Source organism: Struthio camelus, chromosome Z (assembly GCF_040807025.1).
Source record: "Struthio camelus isolate bStrCam1 chromosome Z, bStrCam1.hap1, whole genome shotgun sequence".
Taxonomy (NCBI): Eukaryota; Metazoa; Chordata; class Aves; order Struthioniformes; family Struthionidae; genus Struthio; species Struthio camelus.
The window spans coordinates 59695702-59719030 of record NC_090982.1 but is presented as its reverse complement, the minus strand read 5'-3'; the positions used below and the strand labels follow the sequence as shown (position 1 = coordinate 59719030).

General features: G+C 38.9%; 1 protein-coding gene across 11 annotated transcripts in view; it reads left to right on the top strand.

The window, feature by feature from the left end:
* LOC104152910 (DNA mismatch repair protein Msh3) overlaps positions 1-22138 on the top strand; it is a 128940-nt gene extending 106802 nt beyond the window's left edge. For all 11 annotated transcript variants that reach the window (XM_068929094.1, XM_068929097.1, XM_068929098.1 and 8 more), the window contains 4 exons: positions 15449-15635; positions 15846-15975; positions 17553-17727; positions 20877-22138. In XM_068929094.1, coding sequence (XP_068785195.1) covers positions 15449-15635; positions 15846-15975; positions 17553-17727; positions 20877-20985 — 601 coding nt within the window. In that variant the 3' untranslated portion in view covers positions 20986-22138. The remainder of the gene's footprint in view (positions 1-15448; positions 15636-15845; positions 15976-17552; positions 17728-20876) is intronic.
* The last annotated feature ends 1191 nt before the right edge of the window (positions 22139-23329 follow it).

Genomic DNA, 23329 nt, shown 5'->3' with positions numbered 1-23329 from the left:
CTAAAGATGGGAGGAGGTTAGCAGTACAGGGTAATAGGTATATGTGGTACGTTACCCAGATAAGCAGGAGTCTGAGAATCACATGATCTATATTTAGGTGTACAGAACTTTGTCCTAAATTTTATCCCTGCGACATGTGACTTAGATGTATTTTTTGACATGAAAGGGATTTCTGATTGGTAAGTCTATACTTAGAAGCCATACTTTTAGTTCATATTCCACTGTGTATCATAAAACATTGTAAAAATAGAAGATGGTTGCTCACATTTGCTCAGGAGGGATGTTTTTGTTCTTTGAGTTGATGCTTATGTGCCTATATGCAGGCTCTTTGATAGCCATGGCCACAAACTGGATATTCAGATGTGTTCTGGGGTTTGAGTTACCTACCTATTTTGGCTTTCCTGCTCTGGCTTTCTTTCATAACAACTCTGAAAAAGCATAATGGTTGTTCATGCAAGTAAAACTAGAGTGCACAAACAGTCAGGCAGTTGACCCTCACGTACCTGTTTGGCATGACAAAGCTGCATAGCCATTTAAATCAGGCTGTCTGACTTTAAGCTCCGGTTGTGGTACAGTGACCTGATGCTTCTGATTGATGCAGCAGAGACTGTGTCCTGTTGAGGTACTTGCTTGTGCCCCTGGCACTCTTGTGATATGCTTGTGTTTATTCCATATGCATTCCATGCATGCTGCATATGGAAGCTGAGAGAGCATCAGGTTCTGGCTGTGCTTCTTGAAGTTGTTCATGAAGGTGGTCTTCAGACCCCATCACAGAGACCTTACTGCCCTTGGAATATAGGAAACTGCCTGTAAGGAGAGGGAGAAGTAGAGGAGAGGAAAGGGTGCCGTCTACATTGATTGAGGACTGGCAGCCTCATCCAATGCTGAAATAATGAGGTTCATCTCCCTTACCATTGGCCTTGGTTGGGTAATTTTACTTCAACTCCAGGAGCTGAGCTACAGTTCCAAGCACATCCAAGGAGGGGCAATTCTGAATTTAGCAACGAGCCCTATAAAGGGAAGGAACTGTGATCACTGCCGGGAAGAACTGTGCTCCTGACAGGTTTGCCAACTGAAGATCACCTCCTGCTATTGAAAATTGCGTTTAAGAGCCTACCAATGTCACTATGAGCTGTATTTTAGCAGCGACACTGTTCAGAGGACTCTACTCACCCCTCACCTGCCCGGTCTTTCTAGATTCTAGCAAAATGTCTTCTCTGACCAGGCTGTATCTACCCTTGAAAAGGCATTCCAGGAGCGTGCATTACCAGTTTACCATAGGACTGTCAGTGAGCAAGATATTATTAGTCTGTCCCAGACCAACACATCACTCTAGTTTGGCTGTATTATCCCAGTTGGGTCCTGATTTCTTGTTGATTCAGAGTGGCGCTCTATCTTATGCACACCCTGGTAGTGCTGGCCAGATATCTCTTCTCCTCTCTTCTAAGAAATCAAAGAGGTGCAAAAAAACCTCCTGCTGTACTTGCAATTCTTTGAACAAAGTGACCATCTAGCTATATTTTCAACTCCTTGCCCAAGTCAGCCAGTAAGCATATATTAGGCATTCCAGTCCACAGAAGAAATGCCATCATTTGTATGTGTACGTGGCTTAACATAGTGACACTGATCAGATTAAGTCTCTTTTTGTCAGTAGGAGGCTGCTCTTAAAGGCCAAGACGTTTCCTCACAGAGACTCTCTAAGTGGATAACTCAGTGCAACGTTTTGCTCTGCCAGCTGGTGGCTGTACCTCTCCTGCTGCCCATCAAGGCTTGCTCTGATTCTGCTCAGGAAGCATCGTCAGTTGATCCTGAAATCTGCAAAGCTGAGATGTGGGCTATTCCACTTGTGTTTGTAGAGCATTGTACGCTCACGTGGGTTTGAGCCTGATGTTAGATCTGAAGGGGCAGTATTTGAATCCCTACTTGACTGATGTGACTGGCGCTCTTTGTTTCCATCAGCCTGCGAGCAGAAAGAACGCGTGTCAGTCACCTGCGGTGGGGATCCATACTCCCAATAATCAAAGAGGAAAGGATGTTGACTTATACTGAAGTGGCATTTTTTTGTTGAGATACTGCATCCATCAAGGATCCTTTCAGCCATCTTATTTCTCTGCCTTGAGAGAGAACTCTCAAAACATGATTTATTGGCCGGGAATTAGGGATAGTGTTTGACTGTTGCTCTGTCTGTGGGCCTGTGGAAGAATGGTGGAGGCATGTGGCCTTTGGCCTCTTCACGTAACCCATCTGTGCAACCCCTGCAAGATCTGCAAGTATCTGTGTTACTGCAAGGTGCATGTGAGAGGCCTTTTCCCACTGGTGTAAACTTCTTGGTTTTCTCCTTGCACTGGAAGGATCTCATGTATTGTCGATGGCACTGTTGCCAGCTGAAGAGCACAGAATTGACATGCAGAGGACGCAAGAGGGTGTAGATAACATGATCTTTCTGTCAAGTCCTCTTATTGAGGACAGCAGAGCATGGCCATTCCTCTTCCGGGGGGGGGGGGGGGAGGGAAATAAACCTGCTGGGGTCAGCTACTGGCATATCCCCCTCCCGGATAAGAGACTGACAAGTTTATTCCATGTATTCTGTTCCAGAGGCAAAACTGTCTAGGTGTAGCAAATTTTTACATTTGACAGGATCAAATGACCTTCGGGGACAACTGAAATTGTCTTGAGGTCGGTCATCCTTACCTTGTTTTGGCACAGTCTAGTGGGGAGGATATGATAATCTGGAAAGAAATGCTGTTAAAGCTTAGAGGGAGGTTTAGGAATGAAGCATTTCTTCAAAGTAAACTTAAAAGAACAAAACGGAAAACACAGTCTTTTAAACCACATTTCTTCGAAGGATCAACATCAAACATGCCACAATTCTTGCTTCTGTCTGTTTTCTTCAAAATGTCTGTTTGCCTGATCTCTAAATGATGGAGTTAACTTTGAAAAAGGTCGGGTCGTAGTGTAGATTTTTTTTTTTGGCATTACCTCCCTAAATACCTATTTAATTTTGATGACAGCTTGACAAACTCATATTGCTATTTTGTCAAGAGTATTTAGACTTGGAAGAAACTAGTAGACAACCTCCCTTTCTGTTCTCTCTCTAGACAAACGTAAGTATTTTAACTGCATAAAATGTGCATATTTATGGGATCAGTACAAATTTTAGTACTAATTAAAAATGATAGTGGAAAATGAATATTGTGGTAGCAGCTGAAAACATTTGTGCAATCAGTTTTGGATGTTTGCATATTTATTTTTTTTCTTTGCTTCCTTGGAATGTCACTATCATTAAAATTTGGAAGGTATTTGAAATTGCATTATTTACATTAACAGATTAAAATGTTGCAAGGATTGTTAGAAGTACATTTTACCAGAAGTTTTGAGAAAATTAGCAAGCACAGAATGGAATGGTGTTTGAAGCGGAAATAAAGAATGTTCGTATCGGAATAGAAATGGAATGGAAGAAGCTTTCCAGGTGCGTTTTACCTCAAATAAAATAAATTTAGATCTGAGGTAAATCACTTAATAGAAACAGAATAATGGTTGTAAATATTAATGGAAATGAACGTAGCATTTTGCTGATGGCAAAAGCTTCCCAGCTTTTTGTAATTGGGCGAATAATGTTTTATTGATTGAATAATAGGTTGAACTTTGCCTGCCAAGCCACAACCTTTTCCTTCTCCCCTGGTGAACCAGATGAAGAAATAGGACATGAATGTAGATATTCAGGGACAATTACATTAGAAGAGTTTAGGAGAAACAATACAGAGGAAGGAAGCTCTGGTCTTGTCCTTGTTTCATTCCGGTTTTACCAATTGACCAGTGGAAAGGAGGAGGAGGAACAGGACACAGGAAAAATCGCTGAGGCTTATTTAAAAAAATAAATAACAAGCTTGATTATTTGGAGCTTCACTGCAGAAATGTTGATATTTGCACAGCAATATGCCAGCTAAGGTTGGAAAATAGAGTTGTTTGTATAACAAGAATCCAGTTTGTTACATCCTTTGCTACTTTATACATTGATCAGTTCACAGGCAAGCTTTATTTGCAAGGAGACGACTTAGGATCTCACCTGCTTGAAGAAGCTTTATAAACTTTCTTTATTAGAAGACTCTTCTTGCACTGTGATTTCACTGAACATGATAAAGAAATGGACATTCTCCACCCAAAACTACCCTGTGTATTTAACTTTGATTATTGAAAGGGGAGGATGCTAATGACATTTTAAAATGGTTACTAGCATACAGGAAAGACTGGGGAGCTTTTATGTTTTAAATGTGCCTCTCCCATCTTGTTTTTAATCCTGTATTCAGTGAGTGGAATAGGTTGATAATGCTTCACACTCTGGGGACAGATGGATTTTTTTTTTCTTCTCCCCCCCCCCCCCCGCCCCCCGAATAAATATTAAACGAAAATATACTATAATTAGAATTGTACGTGAGATCACGTGTATGACTTTGTTTTATCATTAACAAAAGATCATTCTCTGAAGTTACAGCATCAATCCCATTACAGGAGCCCTGTGCCTTCCAACCTCAGAAATTAGTCAGATCGCTGGACTGGGCTAGCATAGACTTGGTGCATTCCCGTACTTGGCAATAATCAGTAGTTGTCCTCTATAGTGATCTCTGCAGTATTTTGCTAGACTAGCATATAGTCTCTCATTTATACATCACTTATGAACTTTGATGCTTTTAACTCAGAAGACCAGTTACCAAACTTAAAAATCCCTTGATTCTATTATTGCTTTATTAAGCTTTATTGATGTCTTTGAGGCTCATGGTAGGATTATGAAGATTAATCCTCCTATCTGTCCTATAAATATAAATTTGTTAAATCACAAAACCTGGCATGAAGATTCAGCTAGTCAGCTTCTTAATATTTTTATCATAAAATCCAAGCTACCAAATTCCACTCCTGATTTGACAGCGGTGGTTGGCGGGGTAGTGTGAATATATCTTGTGTAATTTAGAAATTGTCTTGAGAGAATGCTGAATAGAAGCTGTTGAAGAGTTTATTATTTTAGTAGAGAAGCTTGTCTGTGTATTACCTATTTTGACTAAAACATTGTTTGATTCCTCATTAGATTTTTTAGGTTTTTACACCTGAAAATTAATGTTTAAATCTGTACAATCAGACTCAAAGATCAGTCCCAGAAAACTTCAAAGCAAAGGTATTTGCTCACACCTTTGTATATTCTATTTACATCTGCTGATGCCTATTATTTTTACCTGACGCATTAATTTGTATATTGTGCAGAAAAATAGGGAACTATTCATAATAGGCAATCTCAAATTACTGGCAAGTCCGTATTGGAATTCTATATTAATTCTACAAGTATTAATACAAGTATTGTTTTAATGTTTTATTACTTTGGAAAGCAACAATGCCAGTCAGATAGACAGAAGCTGTTAGCTGTCAAGACCCAAAAGTAATTTTCAGAAATACTATTTCTTTGTAGCGCAGTAATTTGTATCATTTTGTTCCTGCTTATTATATTTGTTTATTGTATTTGTGTTTATTGCTGGAGAAGCAAAAATGATTTAAGCCTTTCATTTATGCTAAGTGTCGTATAATTACATTTCTGGGGTAAGTTATTCTCAGCTTTCTGGAGAAAAGAAAAGGGGGTTGGATTAAATTGTCCATACCTATTTGCTATCATGTAGGAAGGCTGAGTAAAAAACTCAGAGGAGAATAAGTAAAAGTTAGAGTTGATGTTGTTGAATAGGAACCGTTTTTGTTGTTTTTCTAGAAAAGTTACATCTTGAACATATCACAAAGCATTTTAGCTGTAACAATTTCTGACAGTATTCTGTAACTCTACAGAAAGAAATGAAACTATGCTATGCATGTGTTTATAGCTAATTTAGCTTCACATCTGTATTATTTCATAGTAACAAGCATGTGCAGTAGTAGGGCAACAGCTCGTGTACATATATTTAACTAAACAGTTTATAGCTTTTGTATAAGGCATCTGATAAAATCAAATAAAACTAAATAAAAACTTCCATTTTGTTTGCAGGGGTTTAAATGAGACTTGAAAACTTGTTTAAGATGGAATATCTAACACCCTTAGTTATTTCCATATACAGGAAGTTTTGCAACAATTTCAGCTGTGTATTGCAGTAATCCTGAGAAGGGATTGAAAATTTTGTATATTAAAAATATATTTAAAGTTATTTGGAAAAAAAAAAAAATTAAAACATGCTTGTCTGCAGAGCTGACCAATTTTTTGGCAGACAAGGTTGAGACTCATGAATAGAGCGGTGGTATTTACCTTTCTAAAACTGTTCCAGGCTGTGATTTAACCTAGCCACAGTTTGGATTTGATTTTCTGTAGTGCCCACAGGTTTAAGGGGGAAAAGTTCACTTACGCTGAATGCTCCAGCTATTGTCCTTAGTCTGTTGCTATAGTTTCGGCTTTTTAATCCCCCCTTGGCCTCAATCCTTCAGCTACATATGCACATTAACTTAATTACCTCGAGCTGCCTTCACTGGGATCTGCGAGTGAGAAGCGTGAACCTGTGCATTTTTTTTGGATTGGGTCTTTTGTCTTCATTTGTCAGCTTCTTCAGGCTGATATTGATGGCTCGCTAGTAAACACCCACATTTGAATATCTACTCTTCCAACTTACCCTTCAGCAAAATGATAGTAGTTTTAATCTGTTCCTTCTTCTGACTGTCAATAAAATTTTAACAGCCTTAACCATTTCCTAGAGAGAAATCAGGGTACGAGCATGTCTTTGGAGCTTTGGTCGCTTAATGGAGCCTTCATGAAGCTGCTTTTCCATCTCGTTCCAGCTTTTCAGCACACGCTGCCTGCACTGGCAGGTCTCTCGGTCAGGAGGGGTTGCAATGGAGACCTCAGGCTGGCAGCTCTGTACGGAGACAAATCACAGCTTTCTCACTGGGGGCCAGAAAGAGAAACGTTTAGTTTTAGGTTAAAGTAAATATAAAAACTGATCAACCTGTGCAGAGCAATCTATTGACAGAGTAGTTGTAAAATCCCTTGGCTGTTCTAACACAGAATTTAAGCTATTGCACGTGTACCAGATCTTCACGTTGCTCTCCTAGTTCTTAGAGGGGTTTGTTTGCTCTAATCAGACGCTCCTCAGGGTACTACCTCAGTGTGTACGAATATAGATCCCAGAATCCTGAGTGTGAAACGCAGCTTTGGATCATTTGCATATATGCTTAAAAAGCTGTGTTCCTAAAAATGTTCTCCTGGTTGCTTGCTCCAGTTCTGCTTTTGTGTCTGTGCTGTTGCATTTTCTCCTGTTGAGTAACTCGATGAATGTTTTAAAAATACTTCTAAAACTTCCAGCCCACAAGACTTTTTACTTCTGGAAGATTCCAGAAGTCACAGAGAGTTGCCCACTTTGAGAGAAATACAGTCTCGGTAAACACAGGCCCCTTTTTTGAATAGCGGCTGTGCTTAATCGTAGTGAAAATGTGTCTGCTGGGGTTTCATTTGGTATCAGAAGGCGATGGCCTTACCAAAGTAACCTCTTTCGGCGCGTTTAGAGAAAAGGAAATCCGTTGCTGATCACTACCCTAACCTCCTATAAAAACCCAAGAGTCGGAGAAACCCATTTCAGGTCTCCCATGATGGGAGCCCGGCGAAGGGAGCCGTCGGCGTGTTGATCCGCTCCCCGGCCCCGGTGTCCATCTTCTGACGCACTGCGCGTTTTCTCTCCGGTGCCTGGCCCGGAGCCGCGTCCTCCAAGCGCTTGGCCCTCGCGCGCAGGGGAGGCTCAGCAGCAACGTCGAACACAGAGAGCGGAATTCAGACGTGAGCAAGTTTAGTTTTAAAACGCAATGGAAAATTGTGAAACGGACCAGAAATCGGTCGAGTTATTTTAAAAGCCAGTGATGTGTTTGCCTAGGTGAGGTAGCAAATGTTATTGGGAGCGGTCGTCCTGTTGAAGGCACCGTTGCTGCGTCTGAGAAAAGAACGTAGGCGGGTGACCTTCACCAGGCGGTGTAAGGCAAGGCGTCTGGAGAGCGGCTGCGCTTCCCTTGCCTTGTAAGACGCCAGGCAGCAGAGTCCTTTGGTGTGCCGGTATGGACCAGACTGGTGTCCCATATTCTGACCTCTGTCCTACCTGGCTCTGTCAGTTCAGGTGAAGCTTTTAAAATACTGGCTGTTCATTGCAAAGCACGGATGTTTTTGTTTCCTGTGGCTTTCAGCTGAAAATCAATGGAGTTCACATCACGAAAGCTGATTTGTTAGATAAGTTTCTCTTAATATACTGGGGTATTCGTGCATGCAGCATGCCTCTGTTGGCGATGGTCGATAAGGTAATAAGGATTTAAGTGATGACTTGCTCTGGCTATTTCAATTACCTGGGGAAATGGAAAAGAAACTGGTAAAAGACAAGTTTAGGGACGCGAGTATTAATATCACTTTGGACATGCTTATCACTTTTTTTCCAGCATTATGCAAAGTATGTTTCCCCTAGTGGTGTTTGGTTTTACTGCTTTCATTAAGTTCTCGGTGACTGAGAATATCATATGTCTGCAATAATTTACAAAATAAAAATGTAGTTTACACTAAATATTTAATGCATCCTGTCAGGCTTTTCAACAGCTATTCTTTTAGATTAGGTAAGGTACCATGGGTATTTCTTCATTTATAATTTGCAAATAATACAGTTGTAGAAATAGTTGAGTGAGTGTGTGCGTATTGACTGTAAATAGATTTATATTATAAGCATCCTCTTACTTCCTCCTGTTGTCAACCAGGTAAGCTTGCACACATTTAGTTTTTGGAAGTTGCTCCTGCACAGTGCAGAAATAATAACTGTCCCAAGAACAATACTTTGTGATGTATTTAAGCTAAGAGTTACTTTTTTGAATTCTGCAATTGCAGTTTATGTGAATTATTTTTCTTCTTGTCGGTTTTTGGTTTGACTCAGTAATAGAAATATTTGATGGAACAAAAGTAAATGATTTGCCAGTTCCCTGGGGGGCGGCGAGGGGGGAGTGTGAAGCATTAGTTTCTTGGCAGTGACCTGTTGTAAATTGGTAGACGCTATCCTCTAAAGAGTTACTCAGTAAATTTTCCTTGCCTATGGAAAGCAGCCAGGATTAGAATATCCAGCTCAGGCTACTTTTAGACTAACCACTGTGAAATTTTCATTAACTGCCTGAGTGTTTGTTTCTAAAATATTTGGGGTTTTAAACCACTCTTGTGGGTAAAACTGAATGATTGATCTGGTTAGAGGTTTTTGGGTACTTGGAAGTGTGCTAGGAGAGGACGTGCAATAGTCAGCCTGCCAGTCCTCAGTTTAGTGTTTCTGTTTTCGTTTTCTTGGCAGACCCGTTTGCAAACTACTTTTGATTTTTAGCCGAAGAAGTCTGAGTATGTGGTGTTTGATGTGAAGACGGCAGGATTGTGTTTTGCTTTTCTTTGCAGTGCCTGGTTGAAGATTTTGGAAAGGTTGGGAATGAGCCCTTATTTATGTAATAACATTAAACCATTAATGTGTCTCTTAAGACTGTGATAGGCACCAAGCTGCAAATTTAGTCAAACAGAAGGTTTAATAGCCTAGATTAATGGGAGATTTATCTAAAATAAAATGAAATTGTGTTTGTGTTCTTCCACTCATGTCAGGATCAATATCAAGGTTTTTCTGTTCTCACAAAGATCTGCAGTTAACACCTACGCTTTTCCAACCATTTATTTTCTGCTGAGACCACATGTGAAATTTTAGCTGGAAAGACTGTTTTCTGCGAAAGAATAAGAGGATAAGAAGCAGTTGTTATGAAATCTTCTTTAAAAGTATGAACTATACAGCTGTAGATTAAAAACAGGTTGTATGGAACAGTCCCATGCCAGAAAAGGGATAAACTGTAAGGCAAGTCCCCATCTAGTCTTTTCTTTCTGTAAACTAGTTATTCTAATTTAAATAAGTCCTGTTTAAATACGGTGAGCTTTCAAATGACATTTTGAAGGGTTTTTGCATGAGATGTGTTTTCTTTGTATTTTTCTCAGTGTTCTCTTGGAATTGCAGAAGGCATCTTTGCTGCTGGGAGAGCAGTATTCTACCTATTATGTTTAGGATATGCTCACAGAAAAAAGTAATTTTGTTTTAACTGCTTTTGATGAATAAATAATTTGACTATAAGTATGTTCTGCAAAGAAATCTGGCTTTAATTCTGGTGCCTGGGAAGTCCAGCTGTTCCTGGAAGTGTGAATGTCTTTTCTTGAAAACGCTGCAATCACTGCAAAGGGAGCCTGTAGAGACTCCATGCTCATCAGATTTATTCTTCTCTGACAGTCATGAGGTTTCATTTCTCCAGTGTCTAGTCAAAGGGTTTACTTTTAAAAGCAAGTGCACCTTTCTAAAATCGAGGTGAAAAATCTTAAATTTCATTAATGCTTTTTCAGTGTTGTGTTGTATAAACTAGAAATGAATATATAGCATCGTGATGTTCACAGCTGTCTGAAAATAAGGCTTTTGGAAAATGTGCTCGTGATCTGGTTTTCTAGGATTTGTTCAGTGCTGTGTAGTTGCTGGGAATGCTACCGCTGGGAGCGTTCAAGCTGCTTGGTTATCTTCACAGGTAGTGGGAGGGCTTCACGCTAATAAAGAATAATAAAATACCTGAGGTCCACACAATGCTCTTCATTTTATAACCAAACTAACAGCATGTTGGAAAACTGCCTTTGAAAGATAGTGTGGAAGAAGCCTCAAGTAGAAGCCTCTGGATTTCAGATTTTTTCTGCTTGAGAAATTCAGTTTTCTGTTGCCTTCCATCATACTGGGGTGATCCCTGCTTTAATGTCCATGTTGTCGCTTTCCTCATTAGTCTGCTAGCACAGGGCCGCGGGAGCTTTTTTTCCTCAAGTGGCCTCCCTGCTTCTTTCTAAGGTAATGTCTTGTGCTACTACCGTGTTGTTCCTCTGCTGCTGTTGGGCATCCCTGGTCTGCAGGTCTGTCCCCTTCCCCAAGACACTTTGTGTTTTGAGAGCAATAACAGCAGTGAGTGAAAGAGCTCCAGGTGCCACTCATTGGCCTCAATTTCGTTGCCTCCTTCCATGCAAGTGGAAGGCTTGCGTGGACATTGACACGTGGGTGACTGTCAAAGCCCTCGGACATGTCCAACCCATCAAAAGCCTAAAAGCACCAGACTCTGAGAAAACTCTCAGGGCCACAGAGTGTAGTGATATTAGTTCATGTCTGCTGAGAGCAGGTTTAAACTGGTACTGACTTCCTAAAAATTCTTGGGATAAAAAGGAAAAAGTTACGCTACTTTTGATTCTAGTGGTTTCTGGGTGCTGTCACATCTTGTATCATTAGAACATTCCCAGGATTTACAGAATCTGGTAGTAGGACAAAATATCATAGGATACCCTCACAGAATGGAGAGCACTTGTGTTGAAAAAGGTCAGTGCTGTGTGAAAGCATTGACGCTGGAAAGCAGGTTTAATAAAACAGCTGTTTGAGTGCTGCTACTGCAGAATAAAGAAATCTGTGTCTTTTCTCCAAGGGAAACACATGCAAGTTAAGTATGTAGTGCTAACTGATTTACATCAAGCTAGCTACTGCTGCACTTCATTTGGCTTATCCTCCAGAATTAATTTATGAAGACACTGCATCTTTGTTTTTGTTTTGTTTTGTTTTTTTCCTGAGGCTATAGACAAGAATCTTTACTTTTGAAATCTAGCTCTAGAAAGAGGTAATGCTTCCTAAATTCATTTTTCTTTACATAATAAATGTGTTGAATATTATAAGATGAAGAGCTTTTAATTGTATGAGATGTGGTTGGCTGTCAAAGAGAGATTATAACAAGTGGTTTCTAGCCAAACTGCAGTTGCTGAGGAGTGATGGATCTCTTGCCAGCACTAAAGAGGCTCTCTTCACGCTGGATGTCTGCACACTCCTCGTGGGCAGAGTGCAATAATCTTCCTGAATGTAGAGATTAGAAATTCCACTGCAGAAATGGAAGTTTTCATGTTAACTGCGTTGCTCCTTTCAACAGCTGGTGCTGTAAGGAGTAGAGCTGGGAGAGCTGAGGGGCATTGTTCCTGCTCTCATGGTTTTCTTTTGTGCCTGTCCTCTTCTGCTGCAACATTTTTTTTCCTGGCTTTTTAATCATTATTTTTTAAATAAGAGAGGGAAGAAAAAGGAATACGGGTAGAGCATAGCATGTCTGTGCCCATCTCTTCTGGGATCACTGGTTCCTCTTGGCATATTTCAGGCTATAGTCTTCTGCCGTAGTGATGAGCGCAGTATTAAAATCTAACCGAATAGTTATTTCTGTTTACGTATAAAAAAAGCTGATTTTGTTGTAGGCACCTTACTAGAGAATTAGAGTCTTAAAGACTTTATTAGTACCATATGTAGACAGGTGAGTAGGTGGCTTAAGTGCTGGCAGCATCAAGCCCAGGATGAATAAATATAACATTTCTTTCTGCGCAGTTTCATAAGGATTGCATCCCAGGCATTACCTATAGAGCGACGGACAGCAGTGATAAATAATCTATATTCTATTGAATATCATTTTTAAAAGGCCAAATATTTTCATGTATAAAAACATTTGGTAGACAAAATATATTAAAATATAAATTCAAAGTAATTGTACCTTTTGGAAGTTTACTATCTTGTGTTATTATTGTTGTTGTTATTATTACTAGTGATTTAAACTCTAATAAAAACAATTGTTTAAGCCAGAGGTGTTTTAACTCATGAAGCAATAAAGTATTTGAGTTATGTAGCATACACTGAGGGAACAGTGCCTTACTGCATATTAACTCTTAGCATTATAAAGGCAATCATCCACATAAAACAGTTCTCTCTACTTGTTTCTGGGATGTTACTATTCATACTTTAAAATTTAAGTGATAATTCTTACAGCATTCTTCAAGGGCAGAGGCAGAAAGAGCGATTTTATCCTTTTTCGAGAATGACATTTAAGAGTTTTTATGCATTTAAAAAATATACAAGGTTTCTTTTTAACCTGTAAATAAGCCTGAGCTGGATTTGAATGCTTAAGCTGCTGAAAAGAAAGGCTTGTTTTGCAGCTGTCGTTAACAAGAGGAAGATGATACTTGCTTCTGCTTGTTTCTTGACCATTTAGTGAGGAAGTTCTGAAACTATTTCTGTGATTGTAAATTAGATTCAAAATGACTGAATGATTTGGAGGGGTCTGTGGGAATTGTGCAATCCAAGAGAAAAATACAACTGAGAATTCTCAGTGTAGTTGTCATAGGTACAGAACAGACTGCTGGTTGTATAGATGCTGTCCCTGTAATGAAAAGCCAAATGAAAAAGATAAAACCGTAATACTAATGGTCCTAAAGTTGGAAACTAAGATTAAAATTGCCTGTTACGGAACCAAAGATTGCTCAGATGTAAAAAGCATTGTCTGTCTGGAAAATTTATTTGTAGTTAATAGCGTTAAAGACAGGTCTAACTTATATTTAGATTTGTACAATATTGCAATAAAGGGTCATTGTTTAATTTTGTAGTAGCTCATGATGTTGGCTGAAGCAAACTAGGAAATGAGGCAGGGGGGAAACACTCTTAAGAAAAACAGTAATATGTTCATAGTTCTTAACAACCCAGTACGTATTTAAGGCGTTTAAAATGATTACGGTAGTGAGTGGCTTAATAAAATGTTATTTTCAGAATGTATTCATATCCTGAATGATATATTTAATTCAGTGAAACTAATGTAAAGTTTAGTTAGTTTATGTGCAAAATCATCTTTCTTTCGGAGCATTTTGGAGCATACCCGCTGTGTGTATGCAAATACATACACATTCAAAGAAGTAATTTATATGAAGAGTCGCCGTGCTCTTTGTATCATAGTGCCCATTTCCAGCCAAAATTAGTTCATTTGTAATTGAAGGCTTGCATGTTGTTAAGTTACGCATACCACTATTCCAAGTTTTTAGGGCAGGAACTGGATGATGTATAGAAAACATAATTTTGCTGTGTCCATCTGGCTAGTTTTTGGTGTAGGTAATCTCTTGCTCTTGACAATCATAAGATCCTCGTGAAACGATTAGAATCTTGCTGGTGCTTCTGTAGGCAATGGAGGCAATTACATTAGAGGTGCAGTCAAAAAATTTGGAGAAAAAGACTATATAGGAATCTCTTTAAAACTTTTAAAAAATATTATTGCGACCAGCTGTTATATTTGAAGATGTAACGTACTAAGCCCATCAGTCGATTTCCATTAAATCTGTGCAACTTGTACGTAATTATGTTGTTGGCTGATGAGAGTGAACAAATCTCTCATGGCAAGCTACAGCCGCGCTTAGTGGCCTGCTAGCGATAACTTATCTCAAAAGTGATATGGTAACGTAATTAACGTAATTGAAAAGCACATACGGAAGAAGGAAACGTTCTTTCTTCCAGGCAGAGAGAGTATTTTATTGGATAGGCAAAGAAAGCTACAAAAGAAAACAAGGGTGAATTACCAGCAGGTTTCTGAGATGAAAGCTGCATTTTCACAATTTGAAATAGGATATGAGGGCTGAAGGTTGAATGAGTCTAGATCAGTATTTGAAGACTTGTGTGAAAGAATTTGCACGTGTGTGTGTGTAGAGTAGAGGAGAATCCTCAACTGCCTGGAGGTTGGTAAGTTCAAGTACAGTTGTGTAACAGGACGAGGAGAGTTAAATCTCTTTCTCTTAAAATTATCTTTAGGCATACTCCTGAGATTGTATACTGTTATAATTGGAAGAAATCAGTGTTCTTTTGTTACTGCATAAAAGAACTAACGTGTGTCTGGATGTATCAGTGCCCAGTCACAAGAGCTTACATTGTATTTTTTACAAGGAAATGCTAATATCTGATACTAACAGGTAACATTAGCATTTAAAGAAAGCAAACAAATTAGATGGTCTGACTAAACAAACAAAAAAATCATTCCTTTTCACAGCTATCTGTGCTAAATAGCTGGCAGGTCTGAATTCCTAGGGTCCTTGTACAGTATGTCAAGATAGAATTGCATGCCAGGACAACCTCCTTGTCTAGCTCCTTTTTCTTGACTCCTGTAAAGACTTTTTCTTGACTGCTGGGTTTACTGTCTGTGGATTTACCTTGGAACTGGATGATTGCTGGTGCAGAAAAGTCCTCTGCTGTCCCTAAAGCCTAAATTTCCCCAGGTGCCCCCAGGGTCAGTATACCCTGTTGTCTTGGGGAATGTGTGCAAGCATTTTAATGTTTAATAATACAAGAGTTGCTTTCTCTGGAATGTTCAGTCTTTTAGAATAGCCTAACTTTTGCACAGTGTGCTGTTACTTTTTTTCCTATGCAGTATCTTGTTCTGGAAGGTGGGTGTTCTGCTTGGATTTCACTGCTGCGCTTAGAGCAGCAAAAAGAGATTTATAAGAAATTGGTTTCATTTTCAAAACTACTGATTATTTTTACTTGTTTTCAGTGTATCTGGCATTTTTTTAGCTTAATAAATTGATCTGCTTTCTATCCCAATACAGAATGGGGGCGTCAGACAACATTTACAAAGGCCGAAGTACCTTTATGGAGGAACTGACAGATACTGCTGAGATAATAAGAAAAGCAACCTCAAGATCATTAGTCATTTTGGATGAACTAGGAAGAGGAACTAGCACTCATGATGGAATTGCTATCGCTTATGCAACACTTGAACATTTTATTAGAGATGTAAGTATTAAGTCTAACAGATGCTCGTAAACGCATTCTTAGCCTGTATTATAGTAGGTTGACTTTGACATGGGATGGATTTCCTTTCCGCAGAGATGCAGCATGTGCATCACTCAGAGTGAAGAGCTGTGCAGAAAGGATACAAGTGCTATGTTGGTGTGTTTAAAAAAACTAAAAACCAGACCCTCATATGTATCTGTCTTCTTGTAGGTGGAATCACTGACACTGTTTGTCACTCACTATCCCTCAGTTTGTGAGCTAGAAAAGGTGTATCCAGAAAAAGTTGGCAATTACCACATGGCTTTCTTGGTGAATGAGGAGGAAAGCGGTGAACAGAAAGGTACGATATAAATACATCTGAGATTCTGGCACTTGTAGGTATAGACAGAACATATAAAACTGTGGTAGTAATTTAAATCTGAATATAAAAATTACACAGCTAAGCTCGCTAGAGTATCAGCCTATATTTCACATTTGGCGGCAGGGGCCTTCAAAACTGAACATCCACTTCTCTTTCACAATTAATATAAGAATGACTGAGCTGATGCAAATCAAAAATTCACTTAGCCCAGTATCTTTCTTTTCACAGTAGCCAAATACTTGGGATTAAGGAGGTATATAAAAATATGTCAAACATAAAGGTGAGTCTTTCTCTAAAAGATCTCGTCGTCTGCAAACACTTGCTGCTCAGGGGGCCTCAAGACCCAGGTGGGGTTCCTGTTTTTCAGTAATCCTCAATGAATTTCTCTTCCATGAGGTTGCTTGTTTTCCCTGTGGATCCATGTACGCTTTCAGCATCTTAATCATGTTGTCTCAAGGAGCTCCAAAATTTAATCCTGCATTATGTGAAGAACCACCTCCTTTTGTTTGTTTTGAAACTCTTTCGAAAGAACACACATCTCCATTTGATAATTCCAGTTCTTGAATCAGAAGAGGCAGAAAACTGATTCCTATTCATCCTTTCCATGCCATAACCTAATTTTGTAGATTGCTTATCATCTTCACACATTATGATAAGCAATATGCTCATAAACTTCAGATGGAGGTTTGGTGGAGGGGGAGTTGGCTTTTGTGTTCTGTTTAATTTTAGAAGCAGGAATCCCTGAAATGTGTGTAATCTTTGAGCACTGGTAGCTTAATGTAATGTTGTGTTTAGGTGACCACTGTCTAGCCATGCTGATGTTCACAGTTAAGATCATCACCTGCCTGAACATCAGCCTGTCCCTTTCACACAGAGTTCAGTAATTAAAATGTTGATCTCGTCAGATACTCAAGTGTCAGAGATGAGAACGTTATTAACATTCAATTTTTATTCTTCTTCAGATATTGCTTCCATTAAACCCTGTACTTTCTATAGTAGAGGGGCAGGTTCCATAACTGAAGACCCGCCATCCTCACCTTTATTTTTCCTGAGCGTTTTCCAGTTTCCTGACAGCCAGCAAGCTTTTTGTTGTGCTATAGTTAAAGGCTTCTTAATTGCAAGATTACTGACACCTCTTTTATTCTGTAATTGCTGGGCAGACATGAAATGCAATACCCTGGTCACAGCACAACTAGTCAGTTTGGCATGTAAATATTCTTAAGTTGTTAACAGCCTTGTCATCCTCAGGGGTGAGAACCTGTGTATGTAGCTTTGCACGTGCACACATATGTATACACACACACACACACACACACACTCTTTTGTAATAAGACAGCAGGTAAACTTACAGTAAAGTGTTTTTTCTGTCTGACAATATGCAGCTATAATATGTGAACTCAAGGAAACGTTTTTCTAATTTTATATTTCTTCAACTGAATTAATCTCATGGGAACCCTGAATGATAATGAGACCACAATCTCTGTCATTTCAGTGTTCAGACTGTTGCATTTTATTAATATAATAGATGTTTTTCTGATTTTGATTTTATTCTTTAGGATCTGAAGATGGAGAGAATCCTGAATTTATCACTTTTCTTTATCAAATAACCAAAGGAGTCAGCGCAAGAAGTTATGGGCTAAATGTTGCCAAACTGGCAGATGTTCCTGAAGAAATCTTGAAGAAGGCAGCTCACAAATCAAAGGAGTTGGAGGGATTAGTGAATACGAAAAGGTCAGAACAATTGTGGTTTTCTTTTTTTTTTTCTAATGAAACTTGCAGATGTGAATGGAGGAGCGTTTCACACTGAATGGGCATTTAAAAAAAGAACAGTAAGAGCTGCTTCTGATATCTTCAGTACTTTAGAGAAGAGAAAATGAAACAATCTTCAAAAAATATTTAAGAAATTGTGCTATACATTTCAATCAAAGCTTTAGATTAACTTATTGAAATAATTCGGTAGGACGTATCATCTAATGCTTATTTTTGTTCTTACCAGTGCTAGTAAAAATATTAATAGGTTTAGTTTAGAAAGTGTATTATTTGCTTTGGAATTTGAAATTTTATTTGCAGACTATAAAGGAGAGGGGAATACTGATAATTTTGCTTCTGACTTAACTTTAAATGTATATAGTGGATTTTGATTGCCCTACACACATACAAGGTTTCATTAGAAGTCCGAGAATATTTTTCTGATAACCGATTTTCACTTAGGGGCATATGTGCCTTAAATAGCAGACTAGTAATTAAAATTCCCTTGTGGATCAAACAGCATCACCTTTATATGTCCTATAACATTATGTACACCATTGAGATGTAAAAATTTTAGTACTCATAGGCGTTTCCACTGAATTTTTTATTGCTGTTATTTTTAGTGTAAAATTCAAGTAGCTCTTTAGGAATATAGTAAATCAAGAGCTTTCTTGCCTGATGGTCACAAATAATCCTAGCAGAAGTATTGCGTAAGAGAAGATTTTAAATACTAATTATTTGTAGGTGCAAACAGTTTGTTTGAAGTGTAACAGTGTGTAGAGCTTAAAGCCAATTTTATCTCTTTGAGAAAGCGAAACAAGAACACTATTTTGAAGATACATGACAGTTTATGGAAAATAATGTAGAGGTTTATATTCCTCAGAAGTAACGGTCCAAAATTTACACAAGTAACACAACAAATGATTAGCAATGACTTAACTCTACCGTTGTAAGATACATGGGGTTCTGAAAAACAGAAGAAGTTATTCTGCAGGAAGGTGACAACATGAACTGGAAAGCCACAGATTTTGTGTAATCAAATTGACATGTCAAATAATAAAAAAATATCCTTTTGGTTTATAATCTTTTGATCTGACAAAATCATGTTAGGATATAGCTTGGCTATGGCACAAATAGCGTGCTAGAATGCATCGGTTGCTAAAAAGAGAGTTTATCGCATACGAAACCTGTAAGCAATAAATAGAGTACGTGATCACGTAACTGATCACGACTGTTCTGCGGCGCTCGCGGCGGGGTAGGGCTCAGGCTGACTGGGTAATCTTAACTGTGGGACTTGTGCATTTTTTCAGCTTTTGAATATGTGAATATGTGTATTTTAGCTTTTGGTATGTAACATGCTTGTATTCGTAAAGTGAAAAAGAAAAAATATTTGATCTACAACAGCGGTGAGTCAGGATACAGGACTTTTCCCAGTACCCAACGGTTCGCTGCCTCCTGGGCTGCGGGAACGCTGCGACTGGGAGAGGAAGTTGTCCGGGAGCCTTCTCGGCAAGTTCGGCCCCTGCAGGCTGCTGCCCTTTCCTCCAGGAGAAAGGCCGTGCTGCTCGAAAAAGCAGGAGGGAGAGGGGAGGAGAGGGGAGACCCTTCCTTCTGGCAGCGGTTGGCACCTTGATAAAATTAGGGCAGCTGTGAAGCTGCAGCCCTGCCTGCCGCACCAGCCTCCCCCTTTCAGAGCGGGTGCCGCTTGCGCCTCCCCCTTTGGCAGGAGACGGTGCCGGGGGGGGGGGGGGGGGGGTCAGGGACGGTGGCACCAGCTGCACGGGAGCTGCCAGGCCTGTGCGCTGTGTCACTGGGCCCAGTCAGTCCTTCGCTCTGCGAGCACCTATATAAGAACCTCGAGCCTGAGCCCGTGAAAAATTACAAAATACCGAATGGGTCTGACTTCACAGCGCATACCTTTTTCTATTACATAATTTTTAATTTTTCCCGTTCTTCTGTGCAGCTCATGATAAAAATATTTTCTTTTCTGTATTCCTCTTTATTTCCTTTTATTGCCAGGGTGTGATCTAAATATCAACGTATTTTTCTGTAGCTCTTACCCAAAAGAGGAATTAACCAATTTAAAAAAACATATGAACTTTGTTGTGGTCTATCTGTGGTAATAAATACAAATTATCAGAAAATTATTGGTATATTTTTATGAATCTGCAGTTTTATTTTGTATTTTGCTGTGGTTTAAGAACAGAATTGTTAGGCTGACTCTAGTATAGTGCAGTAATTTTTATTACTTCACAGCACTTTACAATTGCATATTTTATTAAAGAAGAAAAGCACTAGCCTTCTGGGCTGACAGAAAAACTTCGTAAATAAGAGAACAAAATCTGTAATTTACCATTGCGCCTGAGCAGGGAGCATCTAGCCTGCGCAGGCAAGGTCAGGTCCCACGGACAAATCCCTTCCTCACCATGGGACCTTAATGGCTTCCTGTCTAGAAATACAGATGCGATCCTGGGAACCAAACGCAGACCTGTACGTAGCAGTATACTGTGCTGTCATGATGCCCACAGGCCAGCTACCTTGTTATCTTTTGTAAGCACCTTCGTATTATTTAGGAAAATCCACTGGGAAATTCTGTGCAGTCTTGACGTCTTTTCTCATCAGGAATGTGTACTAACCCATTTTAAATGTTTTATTGTTATTTATTACAACTCTAATCAGTGTTTCTTAAATCTAAAGTTATTAAAAAGAACATAGGAAGCATGTGTGTGCTAAGTGATTTTGAAAATGCAGTCTCCTTTCCTTCTCTTATGGATTCTACAAGGGCAAATTTATAGGAACTGAATCCTGAACATCAGTATCTGTACAAACTACAATACGGCTTATTTGCTTTCATGTTTATTTCTGCTCAGGCTTCTGTTTCGTTTTGTTGATGCTTCTGGTACTATAGATTACTTGTAAAATTACATTGTTGACTATCCTAGAGCTGTAATACATATAGAAGAAAATGTTAACTGATTGTTCACTGTATTTATGGCTCACATAATGCTTTGAGCTATGCATACTGCTATTTTTGACTGTGTATAAAATTTTGCAGATGACTGTAGGGCTTTCAGAGTTTGTCTTTAAATGACAAAACTATCCTTGTTTTTTTTTTTGGTTTTTTTTTTCAGAAAAAAGCTAAAGTCTTTTACTGAAGTGTGGAAGATAAATGATTCTCAGGAACTACAGAGATGGAAAAGTGCGTGTGAACCTGAAGATGAAAGAAAGGATGGTTTTTAATCTTCCAAATCCTGCTTAAAAATGGAAGATAGCGGAAATGTAAAGCGTAGGTCTGGGAGTAATAGATTCTATCAGGGTTAAATTCTCAATGCATTGAGTTGACTTTTCTACCTTTTGAGAGATAAGAGCATTGTGATACGAAGCATAGCATCCATTTCCTGATTGTATGTAATTTTCTCCTTCCACATTACTTCTCCAAAGTGTTTTCCACTCTTTTGCTTAATTGCAAAATGTCTATTGGCATTGGATTAAGTTTATAACATGTTTAGGAAACATGAAAATTAAGTTCCTAAATTATTAGATAATACTTTTATTAATAAAAAACTGTCTTTTAACTTTATTGTGCTTTGATTTCTAAGGAAATATTTCTCTGCATTGGGAAAAATGTAGCTGAGTCTTCATTGACTGACTGTCTCTGTTATACTGCTGTGCAACCTGTAAGCATGAAATACCATAAGGAGACATTATTTTTTGTTCTAGTATTAATGCATTTTAAAATTCTCTGTTTTGGTAGAGCACCTGCTAAATTTTATGTACAGAGAGAATTTAAGAAAGTGAGGGTTGTGTGGCTGGATAGGAGAGTCTCTGCTCTACTAATGAGGTTAATGGTGGTGCAACTAGTAGTTTTTAAAGCAGGAGCAGAAAACATGCGTAGATTGGCTTTCCTCTTCCTTTTCCTTCTTCAGTCTCATAAATGTCTGCTTCCTTTTCAGCTTCAGCTTTACTCCTGATTTTGGTCCTCTCTGGCAGAGTCTGGAGAGAGGCTTACTGTAAGTCATGTTAGAATAAGGTAACATCAGGTAAAAGAGGCGATTCATCACTTCAGACTATGCAATTGGTAATCCCCAAAGCTCTGTCAAGTGCAGAGTAAACCTGGAAAAAAAAAAAAGGATATATTTTTTAATTTTTTACTTGCAATGATCAAGTTCAAATTTCAAATGGGAATGTGGTTTCCAAATCAGTATTCCTTTATAGAAGTAAATGGAATATCTTCCTGAGAAAAAGAACAATGATGTTCAAATACTTGAACCATAGCAAGATTGTTTGTTATAATTAGAAAATACTTTATTGTATGGGAGAAAGTTCAGTGAAATAAAATATCTTGGTTTTTTGCTCTAAGAAAAAGAATAAAACGGATTTTTGTCATCTTTGAGACAGCTGAACCTTTCTGATTGTTTTGTTTCAGTAAGTATGAGGGGGTTTGTTCTTTAAGTAATGCATGTCAGATGAATATGAAGTGGTATATATATAATGGTGTATACCTATCATAAACAATCACTAACCTTCACCAAAGATTTTTGTCAAAACTCTCCTTCAAATTGCAGAGCATCCTTTAAACAAACAGTTTGCTTGCTACTCAAATAGCAGTAATCAAAATGAGCGTTGCCTTCAAGTCTGCAGTATATTTATCTAAACTGGAAGGGTTGAAGAAGAAGAAAAACTAGTCTTCTGAAGTGTTAGATAGATATGTGTTTGTGCAATACATTGTGAAGCACAATGAACGTAATTCTCCGTTATTGATGCACACAGGCCCAGTGCATTTGATGTAAAGACATCTTACCATAGTCTTCGAAGAGAGTAAATGATCCAGCACTAAATTCCCATACCTGCTAAATATGCTCCCGGAAAGGCTCTCTTTGCCCTCAAGGGAGCATTCAAACTCTGCTTTGAGGAAAAAAAAACACCTGGATGCACTGGGGGGAGCAGGAAGGGGGGACTTAACATTAAGAAAGGGTAAATGGATGAGGTATTACTGACCTGCAGGTGCCACCAAGTACAAAGCAGTTAGAGCAAGCTTTTCGCTTAATGTCTGTGATTGTGTTGGAAATGACTTTTGATTTTAGCCCTGGTCAGTTCAAGAAGGGAGGTTATCTTGCTCTCGAATAAGGTGATCCCAGTAAGGTTTCTTGTAGATATGCAAGCTAATTATTAAAGCCACAGTTTTATTCACTGCTAACTGTTAGCATTCCTAGCAGACTGCTGCGTTTAGGCTACATCTGTGATGTGCCACATGCTACAGCACAGGTTTAAACCGAGTGTGCTGCCGAGGTGGAAGAGCGGAGCTCATTGCCCAGCGGGGCCCTGTGAACGGCGGCCGTCTGGGGCTGGGACAAGCTCAGAGCTTGCTTGGTACATTTGCAGAGCACTAGATTAGACGTAGTCTAGACAGGCAACTAGACAGACATTCCTTGGCCCTTGGTACCTTGCAGTATTAAAAAGTTATAAAGCAAAAGAGACCAGCTGGAAAACAGAGAAGAGCATTCATTTTGTAGGAGGTTTTTGTTCCTTTCTTTTGCTGTGTTGAGTTGGGACGACTTTGGCTGTCAGCAGGAGCCTAAGGACA